General features: G+C 44.9%; 11 protein-coding genes across 11 annotated transcripts; 8 read left to right on the forward strand and 3 right to left on the reverse strand.

The window, feature by feature from the left end:
* Nucleotides 1–501: 501 nt before the first annotated feature.
* On the reverse strand, nucleotides 502–1,342 carry BO86DRAFT_380157 (uncharacterized protein; the record flags this gene model as incomplete). The annotated part of the gene is made up of 3 exons (XM_025670706.1): nucleotides 502–931; nucleotides 983–1,018; nucleotides 1,065–1,342. The coding sequence occupies 3 exons, from the start codon at nucleotides 1,340–1,342 to the stop codon at nucleotides 502–504; spliced, it is 744 nt and encodes a 247-aa protein (XP_025526776.1).
* Nucleotides 1,343–1,835: 493 nt separating this feature from the next.
* Nucleotides 1,836–5,514, forward strand: BO86DRAFT_448855 (patatin-like phospholipase family protein; the record flags this gene model as incomplete). The annotated part of the gene is made up of 8 exons (XM_025676669.1): nucleotides 1,836–1,852; nucleotides 2,215–3,221; nucleotides 3,270–3,518; nucleotides 3,585–3,827; nucleotides 3,902–4,303; nucleotides 4,368–4,422; nucleotides 4,476–4,502; nucleotides 4,551–5,514. 8 exons carry the CDS (start codon nucleotides 1,836–1,838, stop codon nucleotides 5,512–5,514), a joined length of 2,964 nt encoding a protein of 987 aa, XP_025526777.1.
* A 200-nt stretch (nucleotides 5,515–5,714) lies between these two features.
* Nucleotides 5,715–6,204, forward strand: BO86DRAFT_432664 (uncharacterized protein; the record flags this gene model as incomplete). The annotated part of the gene is made up of 2 exons (XM_025675809.1): nucleotides 5,715–5,966; nucleotides 6,019–6,204. The coding sequence occupies exons 1-2, from the start codon at nucleotides 5,775–5,777 to the stop codon at nucleotides 6,202–6,204; spliced, it is 378 nt and encodes a 125-aa protein (XP_025526778.1). The 5' UTR covers nucleotides 5,715–5,774.
* Nucleotides 6,205–6,585: 381 nt separating this feature from the next.
* Nucleotides 6,586–8,010, forward strand: BO86DRAFT_315251 (ferric reductase family protein; the record flags this gene model as incomplete). Its single annotated transcript, XM_025668083.1, has 3 exons — nucleotides 6,586–6,906; nucleotides 6,978–7,760; nucleotides 7,807–8,010. 3 exons carry the CDS (start codon nucleotides 6,586–6,588, stop codon nucleotides 8,008–8,010), a joined length of 1,308 nt encoding a protein of 435 aa, XP_025526779.1.
* A 409-nt stretch (nucleotides 8,011–8,419) lies between these two features.
* Nucleotides 8,420–9,133, forward strand: BO86DRAFT_315220 (uncharacterized protein; the record flags this gene model as incomplete). Its single annotated transcript, XM_025668081.1, has 3 exons — nucleotides 8,420–8,504; nucleotides 8,558–8,760; nucleotides 8,810–9,133. The coding sequence occupies 3 exons, from the start codon at nucleotides 8,420–8,422 to the stop codon at nucleotides 9,131–9,133; spliced, it is 612 nt and encodes a 203-aa protein (XP_025526780.1).
* A 1,373-nt stretch (nucleotides 9,134–10,506) lies between these two features.
* BO86DRAFT_315384 (uncharacterized protein) lies at nucleotides 10,507–11,577 on the forward strand (the record flags this gene model as incomplete). The annotated part of the gene is made up of 2 exons (XM_025668091.1): nucleotides 10,507–11,014; nucleotides 11,054–11,577. Coding segments are annotated over 2 exons (1,032 nt in total), but the record flags the coding sequence as incomplete, so codon positions are not given.
* A 2,343-nt stretch (nucleotides 11,578–13,920) lies between these two features.
* Nucleotides 13,921–14,476, forward strand: BO86DRAFT_275538 (uncharacterized protein; the record flags this gene model as incomplete). Its single annotated transcript, XM_025667263.1, has 2 exons — nucleotides 13,921–14,277; nucleotides 14,327–14,476. Coding segments are annotated over 2 exons (507 nt in total), but the record flags the coding sequence as incomplete, so codon positions are not given.
* A 72-nt stretch (nucleotides 14,477–14,548) lies between these two features.
* BO86DRAFT_432689 (dynamin) lies at nucleotides 14,549–16,313 on the forward strand (the record flags this gene model as incomplete). The annotated part of the gene is made up of 3 exons (XM_025675810.1): nucleotides 14,549–14,947; nucleotides 14,977–15,812; nucleotides 15,862–16,313. 3 exons carry the CDS (start codon nucleotides 14,549–14,551, stop codon nucleotides 16,259–16,261), a joined length of 1,635 nt encoding a protein of 544 aa, XP_025526783.1. The 3' UTR covers nucleotides 16,262–16,313.
* A 1,295-nt stretch (nucleotides 16,314–17,608) lies between these two features.
* Nucleotides 17,609–18,217, reverse strand: BO86DRAFT_380164 (uncharacterized protein; the record flags this gene model as incomplete). The annotated part of the gene is made up of 1 exon (XM_025670707.1): nucleotides 17,609–18,217. One exon carries the CDS (start codon nucleotides 18,215–18,217, stop codon nucleotides 17,609–17,611), a length of 609 nt encoding a protein of 202 aa, XP_025526784.1.
* Nucleotides 18,218–18,673: 456 nt separating this feature from the next.
* Nucleotides 18,674–19,742, forward strand: BO86DRAFT_419784 (uncharacterized protein; the record flags this gene model as incomplete). The annotated part of the gene is made up of 4 exons (XM_025675150.1): nucleotides 18,674–18,926; nucleotides 19,018–19,138; nucleotides 19,169–19,437; nucleotides 19,471–19,742. 4 exons carry the CDS (start codon nucleotides 18,674–18,676, stop codon nucleotides 19,740–19,742), a joined length of 915 nt encoding a protein of 304 aa, XP_025526785.1.
* Nucleotides 19,743–20,114: 372 nt separating this feature from the next.
* On the reverse strand, nucleotides 20,115–22,701 carry BO86DRAFT_315165 (uncharacterized protein; the record flags this gene model as incomplete). Its single annotated transcript, XM_025668077.1, has 4 exons — nucleotides 20,115–20,589; nucleotides 20,716–21,884; nucleotides 21,941–22,233; nucleotides 22,281–22,701. 4 exons carry the CDS (start codon nucleotides 22,699–22,701, stop codon nucleotides 20,115–20,117), a joined length of 2,358 nt encoding a protein of 785 aa, XP_025526786.1.
* Between the last annotated feature and the right edge of the window lie 139 nt (nucleotides 22,702–22,840).

Raw genomic sequence — 22,840 nt, forward strand, 5'->3', positions numbered from 1 at the left:
CTAAAGAGAAGAATAAAAGAGACCTGAGGACAATGAAAGCGAGGGACAGACATCTATAATCTTTCATTTACCGAATTTGGTTAACTTGGTGTCCCTAGTTGAACCTAAATGCAGATTGGCCTCGGCCGAAATAACTCTGTCTCTTACCAATTAGATTGCGTAGCGGCAGAATTCTGTCGCAATCTCCGATATCGGATTAGCGTTTGAGGCTATTGAAAATTGTGGGGTCTACATCGGCTATGATGGGCTTCTCTGCTGCTTGTCAAAGAGGGTCGAGCTCTCGTCAAAAGTCCGATCTGGACATCATCCATAGATCAGATAGTTCACCTAATCTGTCTCCATGGCTCAATTAATTAGTGGGACGGCTCGAGCCTAATTAATGACACGCATAATGGGCCTGTTCGGAACGGACGGCAAAGTCTATGAGTCCAAGCCTTGAAACCATGGGAGATTACATGTTAATCGGATGGTTTGTCAACGTGACTGAGAAAGTTATTGAATTCATGTGCTCTTTGTGACTGGGCTTGTTCGTCTGGTTACTAGCTTGCGTGCACGGAAAGGCGCCGGACGCTCGGTACGCTTCGCCAAATCCCCCACCTTTTTCGCCGCGAGATCCTCGCATTCTTGGATTTTCTCAACCATTCCCAGTAGTCTTTCGACCTTTTTTGATGTGTTGTCGGTCCTTTCCTGTAGGGTTCTCATTGAAACTAGAAGACTCTGAATTTCACCCTCAATCCTTCTCGCAATACTTGGATATCCACTGACACTTTCTGAGCTACTGCCTCTCATGTTGCGTACATCGTTCGTAGTGGTATGGGTGCTATGATCTGGAGGATGGGGCAGAGATTGGCGTTGGAACTCTACTCCCGCAGTTTTCAGGTGCGTAGCTTGAATATGGGAAGGAAGAGTGGTCTGGTGTTCGGTTTCGCTGCTTGACATGACTTAGTCAGGGTTTGGTCTTCAGGTATTCTGTAATTCTTACATGACGGGAAGCGCAGGGCATGAACCAAAGTCATTACTATCGAATTGTTAGGTAGTCTTCTCCAAGAAATGGTTTTATTTACCTGGGCTCCCAGCACCCAACACCCTGTAGCTCTTCTTGGGAGTATTCTTCTATAATGCTTGCAATAGCAGATAAAGGCATTTGTTCGGTCATTGAGTTGTAATCCATCTCACTGTGGCCGATCAATTCATTCGTGTAGTCGCTTGAAGAATGAACGACAGCATATTTTGCGTCTTGTTCCGATTCCGCAATATAATCATAGGACCAAAAAGGATCATTAAAGGGTGGGTAAACATCTGGATCCATTTGCAGTTGTTCTTGTTCCATACCACCATTCATGACTGCGGTGTATTGAGGACTATTCAAAGAGAAATCAATTCTGCGGATTCCTGATAATATACTGACACTAGATAACCAAGGGAGTCTACACACTGGTAGTATGGTGGGCTTATATAGTACAGGTTGTGTACGACATGCCTCATTGACATACCAATCACTCCTGTGATAGGTGTTGGTCGAAGTCAGATACCTTTCCTAATACCCATAGTAGCTCATGTTTAGTTTCTGATACGCTCACTTGATTCCTGTAGTAGGGCTAATTTTTGTTGGAAACTGAACTGCAGTCAATCTAGTGAGGTCTATTGCTAGTTCATACACGAATGAAGCAATCTCCTAATTCGCGGAAATTGATGCAGGGGGAGTTCTGCGGATGGGTTATCCGGCATTTTCCCGGAAGCTGGTTGCAAGGAGATCCCCACATGGCGTGGCGCGATAGTCAACTAGTTGATGCTTAACCGCGGTTCGAGTGATTAGAGTACTAGATCCATGAGTCATGCGTCCGGAAGTGGGGCGGGAGACGTCAAGCGAGCACGAGGCACCGCAAAAGGCTCGCAGCAAAGATGCTCTTCTCAGCACTTAGAGAGTGTCGCTTCAATCTTGCTGGCACCATTGGATAATATGCCAGAAAGAAATTATTCGGTCGACCTTACCTTGGAAGTTGCTCACCCTGTGAATCGATCAAACACGTCCGAAAAAGCGCGCGAGGCACTAGCCTGCATCTTATGAGGTAGAATGGCTCAATCTAGGACTATTCTTTCTCTCTGGGTGACGAGAAGGTGAGGAATCTTCTCTATAAGAAGCCGGTGGGATACGCTGTCGGCTATGTAATAGATTTATCGATCTGTATAAGCCATCATGCAACAAACGAACAGCAATAATTGGCTTGAGATCAAGTCCTGCGAGAGCGGACAGCTTACAGTTCTAGATCATGGCCGTCTTGAAAGCCTGGTGGCTGAGCTAGCTGATAGCGTTGACCAGTGCCCATCTTTAAGTGTTTTTCTTGGAACCAGATCTAAAGAAGCCTGTCTTCGGCAACTGTATCCGCACAATAACATCAACCGTCGCGTCTCAAAGACTAGTGTCAGATTACGCTGTGATGTGAATACACTAAGAATGTCGCGTCCTGCATTTTTCGCGGATGGCGACCTGACATACAAGCATTCCCTTTCCTCTTTAGGGAAACAAACAGCAAGTATGGAGCAGCCCATCACCTGGCAAGCTCACTCTTCCGAAAAAGTACTGCAAATCATATATGCTCGCTTGCTATTTCTCTTTGCAGATGTAGTTTGCATATTCGCAGCTGATTTTGCAGACTATTCCCACATGGCTGACTTCCTGATTTCCATACACCGCGCACGTTCGGCGTCATTACTTCCAGCGTCAATAAGGCCCCGAGTGGTCATTGTGCTTCCCACGAATTCGGTAGACAACAAAATGGACGAAATGGAAGTTGAACAACTTCAATGTAGGTTGAACATGTGCGAAAGTGGGCCAATGTCAGCATCTTTTTCTGCGATTCACATAGTCCGATTAGGACATCACATGTTGTCGGATTACTCTCGGTACCAGCCTCTGCGAGCTTTAATCAAGGGGCAAATACAAGATATGCAAAGCGCCCGCGAAGACACTAGGACTCTGCTCAGCGCCAAACATCTAGCAGCTCTCTTCTCTCTTGCACTGCGGCACACGGCCGAGAACATACGAGAACCATTTGACTTTGTGCAAGCATCTAGAGCTTACCATCCCGTTTCTCTATCCTTGGGCCCTAATATAGTGCATTATCAGGAGCTTGGTTCACAGGTGGAGCTTAGCTCCGAAGAGCTAGCCCCCTCGGTCGCATCCGCTCTGTTGATGGATCACTACATTGATGGAATGCTCGGTATGGAGAAATCTTCATTTGATCCTGCTTATCTAATAATATGTGCAGCATTAGATGCCCGCCTCGTCTTCCGAACTCTTTATCGTCCTGCTCTAATACATTCGATCCGAGCTGCCCAGCGGTCCGATCGGATGACTGTCCTGGGAAATCTAGTAAACCTAATTGAATGCCAAATGGTGGGAATGCTTGACCATCTTGACAGAACCGGACAGCCATCTTGGCACCTCCGTCGCGACTTGCTAAAAGCTAGGAGTGGCCAACTATGCTCAATCCGATCTAACAAAATCTGTCTTGTATGTCTGTTACGGGCCGCGCAACATCGATTCGAGTGTGGACATACTATATGTGATCACTGTGCCCAAGTCTTTGGTTCGCCTGCCGCTGCGAGGGAGTACCAATTCAAATTCTCAGCTTGTCCCTGTTGCCTGTATCAAAGGCCATTTGTGATCGAAATCTTAGCCCCAACCATGAATCCCACCGTTCTCGCTATTGACGGTGGGGGTGTTCGAGGCGTGATACCACTGGAATTTTTGACTTTAATACAGGAAAGTCTTGGCTCCTGTTTATTACAGGACTTGATCGACATCAGCATAGGGACAAGCTCGGGTAGGTTATATTTGAGTTCTGCATTGCTACCCGTTCATCAGTCTTCTACAGAACAGGATACTGACGTATATCAGGAGGGCTCAGTGTTTTAGCTCTATTTCAGAAGCGTTGGGAGGTCTTGAAGTGCGCCAAAACTTTTGATGATATGGCTCGCTGTATCTTCCAACAACGAAAGAGTTCATCATTATCCCGGCTTTCTCAATCGGTATTTGGCAGATTATCGCTATTTAGTACAATCCATAAATGGCTTATATGGCTCTTGCATGATGGGTGCTATGACGGGAGTGTTTTTGATGCCGCCTTGAAAGCAGTTTTCGGCGTCAAGAGCCGTGTTTTCGATGGTCTTTGCGCAGAACACACATCCGCAACATATTCAAATACGAGAATAGGCGTGGTAGCAACAGGTATTTCTAAAGACACATCTTCATTTGTTTTTGGGAATTTCAATGCTTCGGAGACCTCCGAGACGGATCCTGGTAAGATTTGACCATGAAACGTGCGCGATAGTCACGCAGGAGATCTGAATCTATTGGGACACAGGATGCGAGATTGTCCGACCAGTGGAGACGGACTGTGAACCTTTTGTCTGGGAGGCGTAAGTTAAGTTCAATAGATTCTCTTAGGCCGGCGCTAATGAAAGCCTGCCAGTGCTAGAGCCACAGCCGCTGCACCCTTGTATGCCCTTTCCGTCTCCGCGTCCGATGCAAAGCTGACATTTGAAAGCTTTTTCCCCACAGCTGATATCGACCCGCTTGGTTCTTTCCAGGATGGAGGGCTTCGGGACAATCTTGCCGCAGATATCGCGAAACGGTTGTGTCGGCAAATCTGGCCCTCTCGGAAAAACCCCGCGCGCATCTTGTCCCTTGGCACGGGCGCAACGGCGCGAGCGGCCGGCTCCTCACCCCACTTTCGACATGTATTTCGAGACAGCTTCTTGCGCCGCAGCTTCAACGCCTGGATGTCCTTAATGGATACAGAGACTGAGTGGACTAAGATGGTGGAACAGTCAGAAAGTGAGCGCAAACAGGACTATATACGGCTCAATATTCCACTTCAAGACGAGCCAAGTGCCATCGATGCCGTTGAGACGATGGAGCACTATCGAAACCTTGTAATTCTCTACCCGGGAAGTGCCCGCATGGCCCGTGAAGCTGCCACCGCTTTGCTCATCTCGCGATTTTTCTTTGTTATGTGTACCTTGCCCGAAGACACCACTAGTCCGTTCTGGTGCTGGGGGGTAATACGCTGCAAGGGGCCAGCCAAACAGATCGTCGAATCACTGGAGCAACTCTATCCACAGGGGCTCACCTTCACAACGGACCTTGAAGTCATTGGGCAATTTGAGGGCTTGGGTGAGCTATGCCTAGACTGTGGACGCTATTGTCGACCGATAACGTTCCTGTCACACCATCTCGACAAGACAGTGAACATCTATCTCAAGACGAGGACGAAGAAGCGCTGGCGAATAAGTGGGTTTCCTGATAGCTTGGCTTCATATGCTCAACGGCAGCATTTTTATGCACCGTTCGGACGCCCTGACCATGGTTGCCCTGGTGCAGCTCTCTGCGGTAGTTGTGATGAATCGGTTGGTCCACAGCAAGGGCAGAGACGGAAACGTGCCTCCTTGGACTCGCGACGCGGGCAGAGGAAGAAGGTTCGTGGCGGACCTAGCGCCGAAATCAGCTAACATCCAGGAGGAATAACAAACAGCTACACTGGCACGCATGCTCAACATTTACTTAGAAAGAAGTTCATGGCAGGTGGGGCCAAGTTTGAGTTTTATCTTTCCTTGCCTAGATATGTTCAGTCAAGAAATATATAAACCTTACCGTATCTTTCCGTTTGTATGCACACAACAAATGCCAAGTGAGCTGGCTTGCTACAATTTTCTAATCTTATACATTTATTCTCACACTTCTACTCTTCCTCTTTACCCATTTGAACATTATGGGTGGACCAGACCCTGGGAGAGGCGATCGTGCAATTTTCAGGAAGAGGGCTGGTACTTTGGTGGATAAAGCACATGCCCTAGCAAGTCTCTATGGCGCGAAGGTATATCTTGTTATAGATCACCCCCGGGCAACAGTAGTCTACAATTCTGTGGCAGATGGTCAATGGCCACCACCAGAAAAGACTATGGTAAATTCTGTTCACATATTGCCTTGCTCCTATTTGTATTGATGAGTTATAGGAGCCTGCTTATCCCCACGTGCAACGTTTGACATATTCAGACATGGAGATTGCGAAGGGTAGTGCCGAAAACGATGAAGTAAAACAGCTTTTGCAGTACTACGATTACCGTTCGCAGCTTCTACAATCTATCGACGAACAAGATGAAGGAAATGATGCGAGTGAAGAATCTAACACAAGCCATTGAAGCAGTCAGCGAAGAGTTGACTGGATATCACAAGTCTATTTGCGGACCAAAAGAGGCTCGCGTTAGTAGTTACATGTGTTTTGCCAATTAGGATGTTGTGCCGCGGCAACATCTGTTGTTGATTTATTTAAATACCAACGTCAAGTGATAGAAACCTAGAAGTGTTCATTTCGTGAAATTGTGACATCCCAAGTATTCTGCGTCAACCTAATCATGCAGCTGAAGTCATTAACTAGCTTATATGCCATTATTCTTGGGGTGACAATTCTTGCTCTTATACTACGTGGCTTAACCAGAGGTTGCGCTGCATTCTTATCTAACCGCATCCGACATCGCCCCTTGGCCAGGCTAGCTTATCCTCTTTCCCACGGGTGGTGGCTTATGCTTCCACCTCCCTTGCAATTGTTGCTAATGGGCATCTATATTGTGGGCACAGGAGTCTGCAATGTTGCAAATATTGCCTCTATTTCGGAAGCAGGTTCTCGTGCCGCGCGACTCTCACTGCTCAATTTAATTCCAACATTTATCTCTCTTGGACAAGGATTCGGCGCTCGTTACCTAGGAGTTTCTAGATCAACATATCGAACATTTCATACAGTATGCGGTTTCATGGCGCTTGTACAAGGAGCCATACATGTTTCTATAGTCGCTAGGACAAGGACAATCTCGGCTTCTAATGATGTACAATTTTATGGTATCCTAGTATGATCTATCCTTATTCTCCTATCTCCTTATGGTATGAAACTGACATCCAACTCTGCTTCTCTATATAGGTAGGAAGCATGATGCTAGGTCTCTCATTTCTACCGCTTGTAAAGAAGAGAGTTTACGAAGTATTTCTCAGGACACATCAGGGGTGTGCCTTGGTTCTACTTTACGCTTTATGGCGGCATGTTCAAATGCTACAAGTTACTGAGACGTGGATCTGTCTATTAGCATGTACTTGCTTAGCCCCCTGTTCGCTTCTTATTCAATTAGCTCGCATCATTTACAGGAATTTTGTCAAGGGCAAAAGACGTGCTAAATTGATCAGAATAGGTCATGGAGAAGATGTGGCATGTATAAGAGTTTCGCTGCCACGTCCATGGCAAGTCCGCGCAGGAGAGCACGTTTGGCTCAATGTTCCGGGTCTTGGCTTGTTCTATCTGTTCCAGTTCCATCCATTTACAGTCACATGGTGGGATGAAGACGATACTGGTGAGATATGTTCAATATCTTTACTCGTACAATCTCAAGCCGGGTTCACGAAAAAGCTGCTCCAATCCACTATGGCTGGCGAGATCTACATGGCACATATTGATGGTCCATATGGCCCCGCAACAGTTGGTCCTTGTGGGCTTTCTGAGCGCATGGGAGACTATGGGCATATCTTCATGGTAGCCACTGGTATCGGAATTGCAGCTCAATTGCCCTATATCAAAGAGCTTTTAGAACAGCGTCGAAATTCAAGAATCCGGACTCAGAGAATTGCACTTGTGTGGCAACTCGAGCAGGAAGGAGACTGGAAAAGCGCTCGTGACTGGTTACAGCTATTAGTGAAGCAAGATGATCATTATGTGAGTAATGCTTCACAGACAACACTGCATTGCTGACTATTCAAAGCTTCTCAGTGTCACCGTCTATGACTCGTTAAAGCCGCCCTCGCCGAGTGACCCACTGAGCTTCGGGTATCATGATTTGATTAAGATCTATGGAGGACAGCCAACCTGGGAAGACCATTTATCATCTGAAGTATCGCAACAAAACGGAAGAATGCTAGTGGCAGGTACAGTTTACTACATGCCTGTTTCAGTGGAGTGTGCCTAACCCGCCCAACAGTGTCTGCTCGCCGCACGGTCCGAAGCCGAATATTGCGACAGGTAAAGATTGACGCCTCGCGTGATGTAGAGCTTTTTGAATTGGAATTTCAGCCATGGGCAACAAAGCGCACTCTGTCGTCGAATATACTCCCATAGCTTCTAATCTACTCGATTGTGCACCGACCACGGCACTGATCGCTCAACGACAGCACATCTAGAAGGATAAATATCAGTCGCGTAGCAAGCTCACGGATGGTTTTCTGAAAAAAAAATGTGTTTTTGATGATAAACCGGAACTTCTTGTCTACTAAAGCTTGTGAATGTATGCCGCGTCGAAATTGGTTCGCAGCCACTCATCTGATATATCTACGCCGGCCACCCCAGACATTTTCGGGGTAATAGTCCTAATAGCAGACATGGACGCACTTTCTTCAAATCTAAGCAACCAGAAACGTGCATCATGGAGGCTACGGTGTCGCAAGAGGCTAGCACAGCATATTTGTGAGTTCGAAATGACGTATTATTAACAAAACAATGTCTAACCAGACAGGCAGGGGAGGTATTGGGAATTGAGATTCAGCCTCTGGAGGTCCGTTTGAAGTCTACAGAAGACTTGGGATATTCATGGAAGATTGAAAAAACGTCTTTGGAGACCTTCTTTGACAAAAATCTCAGTAAGCACTCTGTAGGAGCTTACATGCAACTGTACCACGGGGTGGGCCAAGACTTTTATGCCATCCACTGTGATGGCCGCCAGGTACAAGACTACTCTCCTTATTTGTCACCTACCTAACCTTTGAAAAAAGGCCAACAGCGTGTCAAGTCGTGATTGCCTGGCTCACGTTCAAGAAGAGAATGAGCGTTTGAACAAAATATTAGAGCAGGCCGAAGCAGAGAAAGCCCGAATCAAACAGACCATGGCCCATGTCGAGGAGGAGATTGGGTTTCAGAAAGCAAAGAACGAAGAGGCCCAGATGACTATACATCAGAATCAGCAAGAAATCCAGTACTGGATGAACGTTGCTGAAGCGTACCGGCTTGGATGTAAGCAATGTTCGGATGCATTACGGCAGCTGGCCGAATTCGCTCACGACGTGAAGCCTGAGATGAATATGTTCCTGCAGCAATAAACTGTGAAGCTATCGATTTTACCTAAAATTACAGTACAAATTCTCTTTTATTCGCAAATCACTTCCTGGACGGAAGAAGCTCTAGCATCTAGAGAGTATGGAACCCTTTACTTTAGATTATCCTCATTGAAATTCTGCGAAGAATGATTCATATACACAGCACATGTTATGATATTGTAGCAATACCTACGTACCATGCTCTACTCTTGTATTCAAGTAATACCAAGTATGTACAGAGCGCTCACCGATCCATCCACTTCTCCAAAACTGATAGCGTACCAATCAAAGTAATCAGCAGAGCTACCCCAAGACCTCGGATAGCGTCGAAATCACATATATCATGATCTTAAAAGTTTGTCTAGCAATCTCGGCCCATATAACAACTGAATTTAAGCGAAAGCAAAAATGAGGTAGAAAAAGGGTAGAGCCTTCACCATTGAATGGAGTGAGCGATCAGCAGAGTTATTCAATGGTGTAGGACTGGAAGATACGCCCTGAGAAAGCGTATATGTCCCAGTAAAGATGAAGCTCTCAAATTGGTCGCTTTGACATGGGGTATAGGTCACAATAGGTACGAGTGCCGAATCCGATATTGGCTGCTCTTGAGCAGGAGGCTTAGAAGGGATGGGCTTGCTAGAATATGTGGCGCTCAAGCTGCCATTTGCAAGAATAGGATGTGCCGTAAACGCATTCATTCTGGGTTGGATTTGCTCGGACAGAGGTTCCACAAGTGACAACAGCTGCCTACCACTAGACCGCAGGTTAGCTGATAATTCTCATGCTCTGTTCTAGAAAATTGGAGTTACCGGAAAATAGTGATAAAGCTGCAGATGATTAAGAGTAAAACCTTTGGCGGCCACATATTTCTAAAGATCTCTACCTTCTATTTTACCCCGGTCGTCCCGACATTATATTGTGCTTGAAATAAGAAACCAACTCAATTGTTAGTAGGCTTTTCCTTAGTGGACGGCAGCATCACATTTTCGGAACCCTTCAATGGCGCGATTGAGCGACCTACTAATGTGAGATTCCTGATTTGCGAGTCGTTTTCGGTTCGCGGCCAGTCCATATAAACCGTGATGCCCTCTCAGTTACCAGTCCGTCGTTCGCAGTCAATACATAACCATCATTATATGACAATAATCGAATCACACATCAAGAATTTTTTATCATTAAACTTTTCTTTGAGCCAGTCTCGCAATATGCCCAGCAAGAAAAGTAAGAAAAAGGCTCGACGCAATTTGGCTCGGGTGCAAGCAAATTCGGGCCAAGATCCAACAGTCGACCAAGTTGTCCATCCAAAAGATTCAGTGACAGATGAAAGCGAAGATGAAGATGAGAATGAAATTATGGAGAACAAATCTGTCGATATGATGGAATCACCTCCTCCTATTGGCGAAAGCCGCCCGGAAGTTGGTGACTGGGTCAAAGTTATTATACGACGATTCACACAAAACCGTGGCGACGATGTGATGAACAATTTATTCCTGTCTGACACGCCCAACTTTGAAGCAGTGAATGAATTCTTTGGCGAACTCAATCAGCACATCCATGCGGCTAATCTCGCACATGGGCAAGAAGATATAAGGGCAGGTGAGATACCAGCCCAAACATATCAAGCCATGTATAGATCTTGGAGAATGGAAATTGAAAAACCAGAAGTGAAGAACAATCCTAGTTTGGGCTGGAAGGCATACGACCAAGTTTATCAAGCCCTGAATGAATTCAACAAGGCCTACAATCTGCCCTTGGGTTGGAATATATCACCAACAGCAGCCGAGACAGTGTTTGGTCATCGTCCTCCCCCCAAAACATCTTTGCAGGCCGCTTCAGTCCAACGAGACTCTGGAAGCGAGAGCAGCGAGGATGAGAGCATTGATGGTGAAAGTGAAAGTGAAGGCGGCAGTCAGGTTGATGAAGATGATGGGTTGTCCGGAATCGACCTGCTCGAGACAAGGGCGCGCCAACAGAGTCGCTCTCTCGTCAATGCCAAAGTCCTATTCTGGTGGTCGAAGGGAGCAGGTACTCAGATTTTTGTTCGCTATGGTCCCAGATCCAACCCAATTTTTCGCATCCGAGCTGGTACCCATGAGTACTATGATAAGAAGACAGTTACTCGTGTTCTGGTTTCTAAAACACGCGGTTATATGAAGAAACCAGCGGTAATGGATGGGATATTGGGAGAAACATGGAAGTATGAAAGAAAGCATGTCTCTGATATACTTGGTGTGGGATGGAAGATTGAAGACGATGATGAGAGCAGGATAGACCCTTTAGCACTCATCGAACCTGCTACCGGTGTGATGTATCCTGAGACGAGGGTCTTCGTGGTGTGGAAAGATGGTGAAAAGACTTTGGAAACTCGCGCGTTTATCCGTCGGATCGCAAATGGATCGAACTTAGATGGTGACCGACTCATTTTTCAGAAGGCCAAGGAGTTAGAAGAAATTTTCCGGGAGAGTGAGGAGGTATATGAGCCTGGTATCTCTGAACCGATTGGCACTTACATAGGAGAAAGTGAAAGACAGACTCTTAACAGCCGCAGAGTTTCACCGACACGAAGCACTCGATCAGTTCCCCACTCGCGTTTTTCAAACAAAAACAGTGTCCGTTTTCAAAACGATGAGGAGAGTATCAGTGACATGTCTGAACAGATAGCGCCCTCTAGGACTTCAAGGAAGAGCACACCTCGCCCTTCCATTGTCTCTCACCCAATTAAACAACGTCAATTTGTTGAAAGTGAGGATCCTAGAGACCGAGAGATTCGGATCTTACGAGAGCAGGTCGAGCAATTGAATATGAGCCAATCATGGCAGGGAACAAAAATGGTGCCATTGCGACAATTATACGACAATCACATCCCGTTCAATGACAGAGCTTCGACAGTCTCTAGCAAGCCTCCTATTCCGCCCCTACGGCGCAGCAGACGCGGCCAACGTGTCCGGCAGGGGGCTCCCTGGAATCACTGGGGGTCTGAAAATTGGGACCCCCGCGCGGCTCTCTATTATTGATTTGAAGGCTCTGATCGAATCCTGTTTTAAGACAAGATGCATACTCAAAACCAGAAATAATGCATGCATGCTTTGTCATTTCACGAATTTCTTAAGGATGAGAAATCCTTGATCGAGTGAGCTACTGCTCACACTGGAACGTTTTTTGAATTATTTTCAAAGTATTTAATAGTTTCAAATTAGTCTTTACCTGTTTTGTATTGCTCATATGACTTTTGGATTTATACAGTACCAGCTCCCTATAAAAAAAATAGATAATATGCTAAAAGAGAATTTGGGCCCAGTCTCATCAAAAGCTCACGTTTTGATACATCGTAAGATACAGTTTATGATGATACAGTTGATGTCGTTCTATACGCTGTTCTCTCACCTTAGTAACATGCAGGGTACCCCGTCATCATCCTCCACTACGCAGCGAACATGGTTTCATTGAATTCTAGATTATTGATCTCCTGGCAAGCTTGAAGTATGTCGAGGCCTGTATTTAACTCATTTCTTAGGGTAATTTGGCGGCTATAGTGGTATATGTTCTTAATGTATTCTACGGGGGTGGGGGGTCCCGCGCCTGGTTTCAAACAATAAAGATACGACAATCAAGTGACTGAGATACATAATAATGCCACGGTAAACTACGTGGTTACCAAAACAACGATAAAAGCGTGTGTGGAGCAAAAGAAACCGTGATCCATGTATTGAGTGATTTTCCAAACCAACAACAACCCCGTTAAGAAATGCGGAGGAGAATCGGGGCCAAGATCAATGATATATCACTCACGTGGGAGAAGAACAGCAAGACAAGGAAGGTATGATAGGGCAGCTTTCGCAAAATATCAGCATTGTTGGTGCAGTCTCAGGTTGTGCGGAGGCGTCACAGAGAATTCGAAAGCCGCCTGCTACAAGGGCGGCAAAATATAGCCCCAGGCAATGGCCACCACAGGCCTTGACGGGGCTCTAAGTTCGTAAGAAAAGCCATAGTCAGGAGAAAAAGGATGTATATAGAGATAAAAGGTAGTTGACCCCTGCATATCGCCTTTGCGAGGGGCCAGCGTATGAATACACACACGCACACACACACACAGAAACACACACACCTTGTAATGATGCTCGTAACCACATTGGGAGTCGAAACCTGGATATCTGTTAGCCAGAAGCTTGCCAGCATAGGACAGTCAAGCCCATCCAGCATTATCGTACCCTACATGCTTGACTTGCTAAGAATTCGTTCTTTCAGCGTTCCAAGTTGGCGAAAATCCCTTAGATGTAATAAATAACACATCGGCATGCGGTACAGGTTCATCAACATGCACAAGGTTTCGGTGTATATGGATCTTCTATAGGTAGCGACAAGGGCTTAGACTTCTTTTGCTCCACGTTACAGTACTACTTGTTACTATTTGTACCAAGTCTTCAGCTTTCTGCTCTTTGAAGATGCTTACAATACTCTAACCCCTGTAGTGCTTTGATAGAAAATCAACTATGTGAACGCTGCTCTAGGTTAACAAACCCCGTTAAATAGCTAGTTTTTATCTGAGGATATACGCTAAGATCTTTGGGGGTGGACGAGTTTGATTGTCTTCTCAAAGTGCAGGAGTGAAGCATATTCCACTAACCTTATGCAAGGGCAGCGTTATGTTACATTTAAAATACCAAGGCAGCAGAAAAATGGACATTCACCAAGAGGGGAGGTCTCAGGAATGTGAGATCGCTGGTTCTTAAGTACGAATAACACCGATGGCTCGTCCACAATCAGAAATGACAGTCAAGCTCGAGACTCACATGGAGGCCAATATGGTCGTCGTCGAACCTGCTTTACTTGAAAAGATCGACAAACTATTTGCTTGCAATGTGGGAGAATATATCAACCTACCGCAGTTGGTGGTGGTCGGAGATCAATCCAGTGGGAAGAGCTCTGTTCTGGAGGGATTGACAAAACTGAAATTTCCCCGAAATAGTGGTCTATGCACCCGTTTCGCAACACAGATCATATTTCGAAGAGATCCGAGCTTGAAAATAAGGAAGATATCTGGCTCTATTATCTCGACTAGTGGCAATGAAGGAAAGGGAAAATCGAGTTGGTGTATATCAGATATTGAAATACTCAATGAGAGAGAGTTTGAAATTATGATGATTGAGGTACTTATGTCCTGTTCAGAATTATGAATAGAAGGCTTATTTTCCGAAGGTTCATATAGCCATGGGCCTATCAACTTCGGCAGAAGACAACTTGCCCACTTTCTCCTCTGACGTGCTTCGACTAGAGATTCATGGGCCCCATGAAAATCACCTCAGCGTCATTGATGTTCCTGGAATCTTTAAGACAACCACATCGGGTTTAACTTCGATGTCAGATATTGATCTTGTGAGAGACATGGTACTTGGCTATATGCGCAATCCCAGGTCAATAATGCTAGCTGTTGTTCCAGCCAATGTGGATATTGCCACGCAAGAGATCATAGAAATGGCCAGGGAACTGGACTCCGACGGATTAAGGACGTTACGAATCCTCACAAAACCCGATTTAGTGGATAAAGGAGCAGAGGAAAAGATCATTGACATGGTCGAAGGGGAACAAGAGTCGCAAGAATTAGGCTGGGTGGTAGTAAGGAACCTCGGTCAGAAGGACCTTCAAGACTCTTCAAAGAACCGTGACATTGAAGAACAGATTTTCAGCCATTCACCACCTTGGAACCGCCTCTCAAAAGATAATTTTGGGATCGAGGCCCTGAGGGCCCGATTGCAAGCACTTTTAGCCTCCAACGTGCGGCGAGAATTTCCCTCGGCAAGTACTACCCTGATGCATAATGTCCGCCAATATCTAATTCCAGGCTTTAGGTGCGATCTGAAGTTTCTAAACGCCTCAAAGCATGCAAGAAGGCTTTGGAGAGCATGGGAGACGAGCGTGAATCAACTGAACAACAGAGTAAATACTTACTTGAGATTGTGTCAAAATTCAAGCAAATCACTGAAAATGCCCTGCAAACAAACTATGGATCACAAGACGCTTTTGATGATGAGCCTGACTTACGCTTGGCAACCGTGGTTGCTAACCGCAATGCTCTATTTTCAGATGAAATCTCTACTAGGGGTCACACTTTTGCCTTCATGTCACATAATCATGACGACGATTCGGACACTCCACGTTCAGGTGAAGCAGTTTCACCGACGAGCTCTGTCCGCGCGCAGACAGGTCACCTGGATGATGACGACGATGACGAAGACGAACGCAATTCAATTCCCAGCAGAAAAGTCAAGAGTTGCAGTGATATTGAGGACATATTACACGACTGCATTTCTATTCAGGACTCTCAAACAAAGGGTATTCTCGCTTGGATCGAGAAAATCTATCGGCAATCTCGTGGATTTGAGATCGGGACATTTAACTCATCGATACTCTCGAGCGTCTTCAAGAAACAGTCCTCAAAATGGCCATTACTGGCCGAGGGTTACGTTTGTGATATCATATCCATGGTCCATAACTTTATCAAAAAGGCATTGGTCGTTTCCTGTGCAGATAGAGCACTGAGTCAAACTATCCTGTTATTCTTGCTGGATGATCTTATCGAAAAATATCGACAAGCTCTTTCAACGACGAACTTTCTTCTAAGAATAGAAAGAGAAGGTACGCCAATGACACAGAATCATTACTTGAATAGCAACTTGCAAAAATGGTGAGCATGACTCCTCTCACGGATGAGAACTTGCTAATATTCAATTCAGTCGGCAGGAACGCATTTCCTCTGAAGCGAAGAAGTCATGTTTTTCAGTGAAATATGAGAATGGTTCAGCAGTGGAGTGTGTTAAGCTTGCAGATTTGACCCAAATCCATCATACGAACAACTTGCAACATACTGTTGAAGACATCCACGACATACTAAAATCGTACTACAAGGTTGCTCGGAAAAGGTTCATTGACAACGTATGCATGCAAGCAGCGGACTTCTATCTTGTCACTGGACCAGAAGCTCCAATGAATTTGTTTTCCCCCTCTTGGGTCTACACACTGTCACCCGAGCAGTTGGAAAATATTGCTGGAGAGGAGGCATCTGTGCGAAGAAAACGGAAACAATTGAAGAGACAGATCAGGGATCTTGAAATCGGCAGAAAAATTCTGCTTTGATATACATCAAAATCTGCAAAAGAATAAGCAATTGCACGCAAGCAAAACCGAGAGCTCGAGAGAGATTCAGCAGATTTATCAGCTTTCTACTCTATTCTTAGCTATTTCAAAACTCTAAAAGTCTTTCCATGAGACACTAGTTTCTATACACGGAGTTGCTCGAATTTCTTCCCCCAACTGTATCTCTTTTTTGGGTTTTGGGCCTATCTTGTCAAGGTCTTGATTGCACTGTATGTATCCCCCATTAAACTTTCTCTGCTATCGTTCATTCTCTTATTTCTAGAACTTTCTTTTTTTGAAATGAATAATAACGTATGCATATGGTGGAGTTTCAGGTGCATATTACTTATTGCAGAATGGCACGAGTTGGTTTTTGACAAGAAAACACGGCGCGATATTCTGAAAACCATCTCTTGCATTGCCAGATAATCAAACACAAATAAAAAAAGTTGGACTATATACATTCAATGCTGTCCACGCTGACCTGCTTACCATGCAACATGGTATCCTTATTTTCTGTGTCTGTATAGTGTGTTGCTTGTTTTCTCTTATGCTTAGTTACTTTAAATTTAGCAGTAAAGAAAAGGTTCAGTATTCGTCGGCTCCAGTGGTTAACAGTTGCATAACCCCGAGTGCGTGTTGGTAATAACCCTTCTTTATGAGAAAATGAATAAGTGAAGCTGTGAATACCAGGGTATATTACTTTTGTCTTGGTTCATATTTTAGATGTAGAATGCTCTATATGAGAAGCTATATAAAATATCTAAAAATATTAGTACCATAGAATAACATACATGGTCGTTGTCTTGCTATCAAGCATGTTTTGAAGAACTTTGCATATCCACAACATCCACAACTACTGAATGATCTGAAAGAGCCCAGGATTCTATGAATTGTACATTCTAAGCTAAAGAGTATTGAGTTGGTCGCTTTATCACCTCGAGTATTGGCCGTGCTTCGTAATCAGGACCTCAATGTTCTTCACAAATTCTGTCATCATCAGTACTGATAAGCTCTTCGAAATTCTTGTCAAGATATAGTTTTTTTTCATTGATAGACGATTCAGGGCAGGTTGTAAAATTGTCCTGCCAGAAAGTCGCTGTCTGGCGCCCGCTCAACTGAGCATCAACTTGCTCAATATAAATCTGAAAATCAGTGAGTAGAGATACTCTCTCCTGATTAAGGATTTCTTTAGCAGTAGAATCGAGATAAGAATAAATATCAATAATTGAGGGAAAATCGGAGCATATCTTCGTCGCTAGTGCAGCGAGCTGTTTTTCGCTAACACGGGGATTGTTGCTTATTCTGTCAGCCGATCAACATACAAATAGGTATAAGTGGGTTTCCTCACATCTGACGCTCAAAGAGCCTGGACCCAATGAGGAGCACGCCAAATGATAATCTCGAGGCGATAAGTAACCACCGTTTGGCCTGCTTATTCGCTTTCCTCTGCTTCTGCGTAAGTGCTGACTGTGACAGCCCATCCAATTCATCCCAATCCACATAGATATTCCTTAGAAGTGACTCTATGGCAAGAGAGTCTAATCGCTGTCCCCTGTAATTGGAAGTTTGTTTCCCTCTTATCCTGTCAATTCTGAGCAGATATATGCCCTTGACAAGATGAAGATACTGGACGATTTGGGTCAGCCGTAGACACACTTCTTGAGCCATGCCAAGAGCTTCTAACGGTACAAGAATGTTGTTTCCAGCTTTAGGTGTCTTGACTTTGGGTGGTGCATGGCTCATATGGTCAAGAAGTCCAGAGTCCTGCCATCCTGGGAGAAAGTTTCGTAGGAATACCGTTGTTCGGACGTCGATCAAATCCTTTACAGACTGAATCGTGGGAATTTTTGCGTGGTCAGCGCCCATTGACTGTGCCGAGAGTACATTAGGATACTGGATTTGAAGGATTTCAAGCAACGATGGCTCATGCATGACTGATAAATTGGCATCCATGGTGTTATACCCGGAAGCGGTGAGAAAAAAAAAGGTGAGATGGCAAAAAGTGAATATATAGCAAAGTTTTGACGACGATATCAAGTGTATGATCTCATAAACTGTTTTTTCTCGTTCTATTCGAGGATAATATCAAGGAAGGCATAAAGTAATAGTTCGAGCCGGTCACCAGTCGTGATCTGGCTATGGGTCGCAAAAGATGATCTTTGCATGATTCTTTCCGATGTCGCAGAACGGACGGACGCTGATTCGCTGCATAACTGCGAGCCTAAACAGGAGTCGCAATCACGAAGATACGCACCTTGATCCATACGTAAGGATACACAAAGTAAATGTATTCAGTGTCTATCCTGAAATTATGATTTTGTCTGCTCCAAAGAAAATAATATTCATCCACAGTGGATGACAGATTTTTGACTCTCTTCCTAGTATTCGTCACGACATCTCACCTCACTTATGGATTCGCTGGAAACATTCCCCACTGAGCTTTTGAGTATCATAATAGGCGACCTTACCACGCAAGATTCCCTAAAAAGCCTCTCCTCTGTCAGTAGGAGGTTTAGGATTCTTTGTGTGCCATTTTTATTCCACAGATTGCGCGTGGATTTCTCGATCGCCGGGTTCAAACGATTGGAGCAAATATCTGTGTCGGATATTGCTCAGTATGTGAAAGTCATTCAATACTACGCTCCTGAGCTTATAGATCCTTGTAAGTGAACAAACTGGCTACATAGAACTCATTTAATTGTTCCACAGGTGCTGAATCCTGGGATTATTTTGTTCCTGTGTATATCCACCAGCCGAGTACGTTCGGGACCAGAAAGACTTAATCTGGAGTTTTCGCGGGAAACAGGTGCCCTACAAAGATATATACACTTACTTTTCTCACTTGGTACACGAACAGCGAGAAATTCTCCAAAGGTGTGTCGATTTACGATCTCTGTGCACGAGCTTTCCTCGTTTTCGGGGTCTGCAGAGTATCGAGGTGGAGTTTGCGGATGGAATCAAGAGCCCATTTCGATGGTTCGCCAGCCGGCTCTTTGTGGATTGGGAAGAATCGTTTCTATTGCATTTTGAGGCTCTACTTGATGCAATACTCGCTACGAAGAGAGAAGGCACTCGCATAACAAGTTTAAAAATTTCCGGATTCTACTCCCACTTACCGATGACGGACTTCTACTTGGCTGAGAAACTTACAGCGGCAGTAGAGGATATTGCAAGTTTGCACCTTATTGACAGCCCATACTTGCTAGATGCCATGACCACTGTTCCTTTTCCAGCTCTTCGTCAGCTGGTTTTAGGTCATTGTTGGCTTGGTGAATCGGAGCTTGGAGGATTTGTCACGAACAAAGCAGATACGCTTCAGTGCTTAGAACTCAATAATGTATCTGTGTCGGCGGAGAAAGTACATCCCTCAGGGATAAGCTTATATCGTTGTGATATACAAGCCGTTGCAGAGAGTATGCTGCGGATCAGAAGTCAGGGAATCTTACGCAGGATTATTATTAATGGAATAGTGTGGTGACAATGAATCACTGAAATAGTTATTTGTTCCGCGATCATCGAGATATTTACAAGCATAAAGATTAACCATTTATTAGACTCTGAAACCAAGTACAATCAAAAGAGTTTTCTTATTTATTTCCCGCAAATGTAGCCACTAGATAACCTACTATTGTTCTATCATTGTCATACCGCTTTGACAGTGATCTATCATTTTGAAAACGAGGCAAACTCTCTAGAATGGCATACCTGGTATCATTACGCACATCTCTGGGCACCATGAAATCATCAGTCTTATCACAATGTTCAGAGAAGCTTTTTGCTTTGACGTCTCCAAATAGGTAAAATAGAGCTATACAGACTGTAAATGGCATACTATTGCACTGTAAAAGAATCACTGAGCTCTCCGCTTCGCATGCCCTCCATAACTATCACCTGCTTTTCTTTTCCCGGTACGGACGTCAAATTTCGTCACGTAATCCTTCAGTGAATCTAAAGAAATTTGTCCATTCCCGTCTGTGACTCCCTTGCTTGGACCATCTTTATATCCAACCAATATCAGACGTTCTCGCATAGCCACCTCAGTTATCGTGCTCAGATTTGGTAATTCAACACCGTAGTCACCGATCACAAGAAAATAATGTTCTTTGCCAAGCTCTGTCAATCTCAAACGCAAAGAATTCTCTGATTTCCGATCGAACTTGTAGTAGGTACGTGATTCGAACAGAAAAAGAACAACCAGGTGAGAATCCCCTGTTTCGTACCACATCTGCAGAATCTCCGCCACATTTCGGTGTAGCGAAATCATCGCCTTTGTCTCCAAGGGCGCCTTACACGAATCATCTTCAAATCCTGCCGCCAGAGGCACGCTTCGTTCCATGCCATCCATATCACGTATTGATGAATCCAGAGAGGAATTGCCATTGACCGGAATCAAATCCGTTTCTTCAGATGATTGCAGTGAACTATTAAGTTCGGTGGGCATAACACTGAACCGAGTTTCGAAGCCCTCAGTGCTCCGATCTGGAGTACCCGGAGGATGTGGTTCGAGCTCAACTGGGCTTGGCCCATAACTTGCTGCTTCTGCTTCAACCAGAGGATCATCTTTTGAGGGAATAGTGCCCCATTCCATTGTTGGGGATACGACATGCGATGTGTTGTCTGAACCCTGCGAGAAAATGTCATATAAAGGACTCTTCCCAAAAAATGCATATAGTATTTCCCGAGTCACAGCAAATGATGTAGCATAGCGTGCTCGAGGTTGTTCAGCAGAATATATGTGCTCCAGAAATAAGAAGTTGCGATCTCTGTCATCTTCAGATTGAAATGGACAATTATACCTGCGTCGTGTCATTAGCTCGACCTCATTTGTGACAAGGCTTGGCGTGATCTCTGCTGCATTCTGTTTTCGCTGAAGGATTCGCCAATAATCCTTCATCCTATTTGCCATTGAATTTATTTTTGCCTCGTCTATTTGGTAGAAGCCATCAACACAAAAAGCTCTTAACATGCTTCTTGACTCCCACTGTGTAGTGTCCCTGAGCCGGAGCGTATTGATCTCTGCCGATGTAAAGCCAAGTTGATGAGCCAGAATCGCCATGTTACTCAAATTATGCGCTTCGCTTGATCGTGATGCTGGTATTTGTGGATTTTTGTTATCCCTGCGGGGCTGAACGAGGTGTCTCAGTGCGAATAGCCACAGCTGCATTATGCCTATGAGAAACGAGTCTGCAGGGGATGGTAACGTTCTGAATTCATGCTCAGAAGCCTGGAAATTTCCGAGCTGCTTATTATTCTGAGAGCTCCAATTTTGGCGCATGGCTTCTCTCAGGGTACCTTTGAACCTCTTGGGCAGAAGGCTGCGAAATGCTTTCGCTGGGCTCTGTAGATATAGCGTGTCTTGAATGAGGGTATTAATCGACAATAGCCGTCCGGGAATTTGGAGCAGCTTTCTTTGAAGATTATTACGTTCGTCTCCTTTCACATGAGGGAAAACAGTCCCCGAAATCATAAGCTCCTGCAGGCGATCGCAGTCATCTAATGAGTACGAAAACATAAGTCCCTCAATAAGTCGGACTGATGTCGGATCCGCCATATAAGCTGTCTCTTTGGAGAAGAGGAATGACCACGCTTGGTATATCTCCTCAAGGTAATGACGTATATACTAGCAACTCAAAGTCAGTTTACAATAACTCTTAATTCTTGCTTGTAGTATGGTACCTCATGGCACCGCAAACCTAATATTCTTTCAATATGATAGGCTTTTAGTGGCTCCCAAAGCCCGCAATATGGCAGCAATTTGTCAAATCCCTCACGGAGAAATTTGTTTCGCTGAAGTCTGCGAAAATTCTTTCGGCGGTCGTCCGACTGAAATCGAGCCCACCATTTCTGTTCTTGTGAGTCATTATTCGAAAGCTGATACCTTCTTAGAATTGTGTAGATTTCCCCATCCTTGAAAGCCTGCGCGCCGGAAGATTCTTCACGAAGTTGTGCCAATGCATCCAAAGGTATTTCTAACGAGGATTAGCAAATTATATTTGGGTTTCAGAAGTGTCTTTACCGGTTGAATAAAGTTCAACCAACCATCGATCTACACCAAATCCCTCGCCAGCTCTAAGCCGGTGTTTTCCAAAAGCACATACCAGCCGAACTGTATCTTCAAACGATAGATTGACGGGGTTCACCTGATTGAAGAGGGCTTCCTGCGTTATACCCGTACGTGTCAGGCCTTCTTGCAGAGTCAGTTCACTGACCGTAGCAGCTACTTTATGCTCAGGTTCAAGGTTGGCACAGCCTTCTAGTGCGAACATAGTGTGTAATCTTCTCACATTGGTCTGGTCAAGAGGTCTTGATCCGAGGATTGCATCACTCTCAAAGGACAAATGACGCATGTCAATAATTGCATATCCTCGAAAATATTGTAGCCTGGTCTGTGCTAGCAAATTAGCCTTCTGGCCAAGTGGATCGTTGATGGCCTGCATGTTTGTAGAAGAGGAGTTTGATGGACGCTAAATCCCTTTTATTTAAAATAAAAGTGCGAGCCTTTTCAGTGTCGCTCTGTCTGGTGGATCCCTACTCTACAGTCAGTCTCTACTCTGCAGCTGGTTCCTACTCTACAGT

Source organism: Aspergillus japonicus (assembly GCF_003184785.1).
Source record: "Aspergillus japonicus CBS 114.51 unplaced genomic scaffold BO86scaffold_31, whole genome shotgun sequence".
Classification (NCBI taxonomy): domain Eukaryota; kingdom Fungi; phylum Ascomycota; class Eurotiomycetes; order Eurotiales; family Aspergillaceae; genus Aspergillus; species Aspergillus japonicus.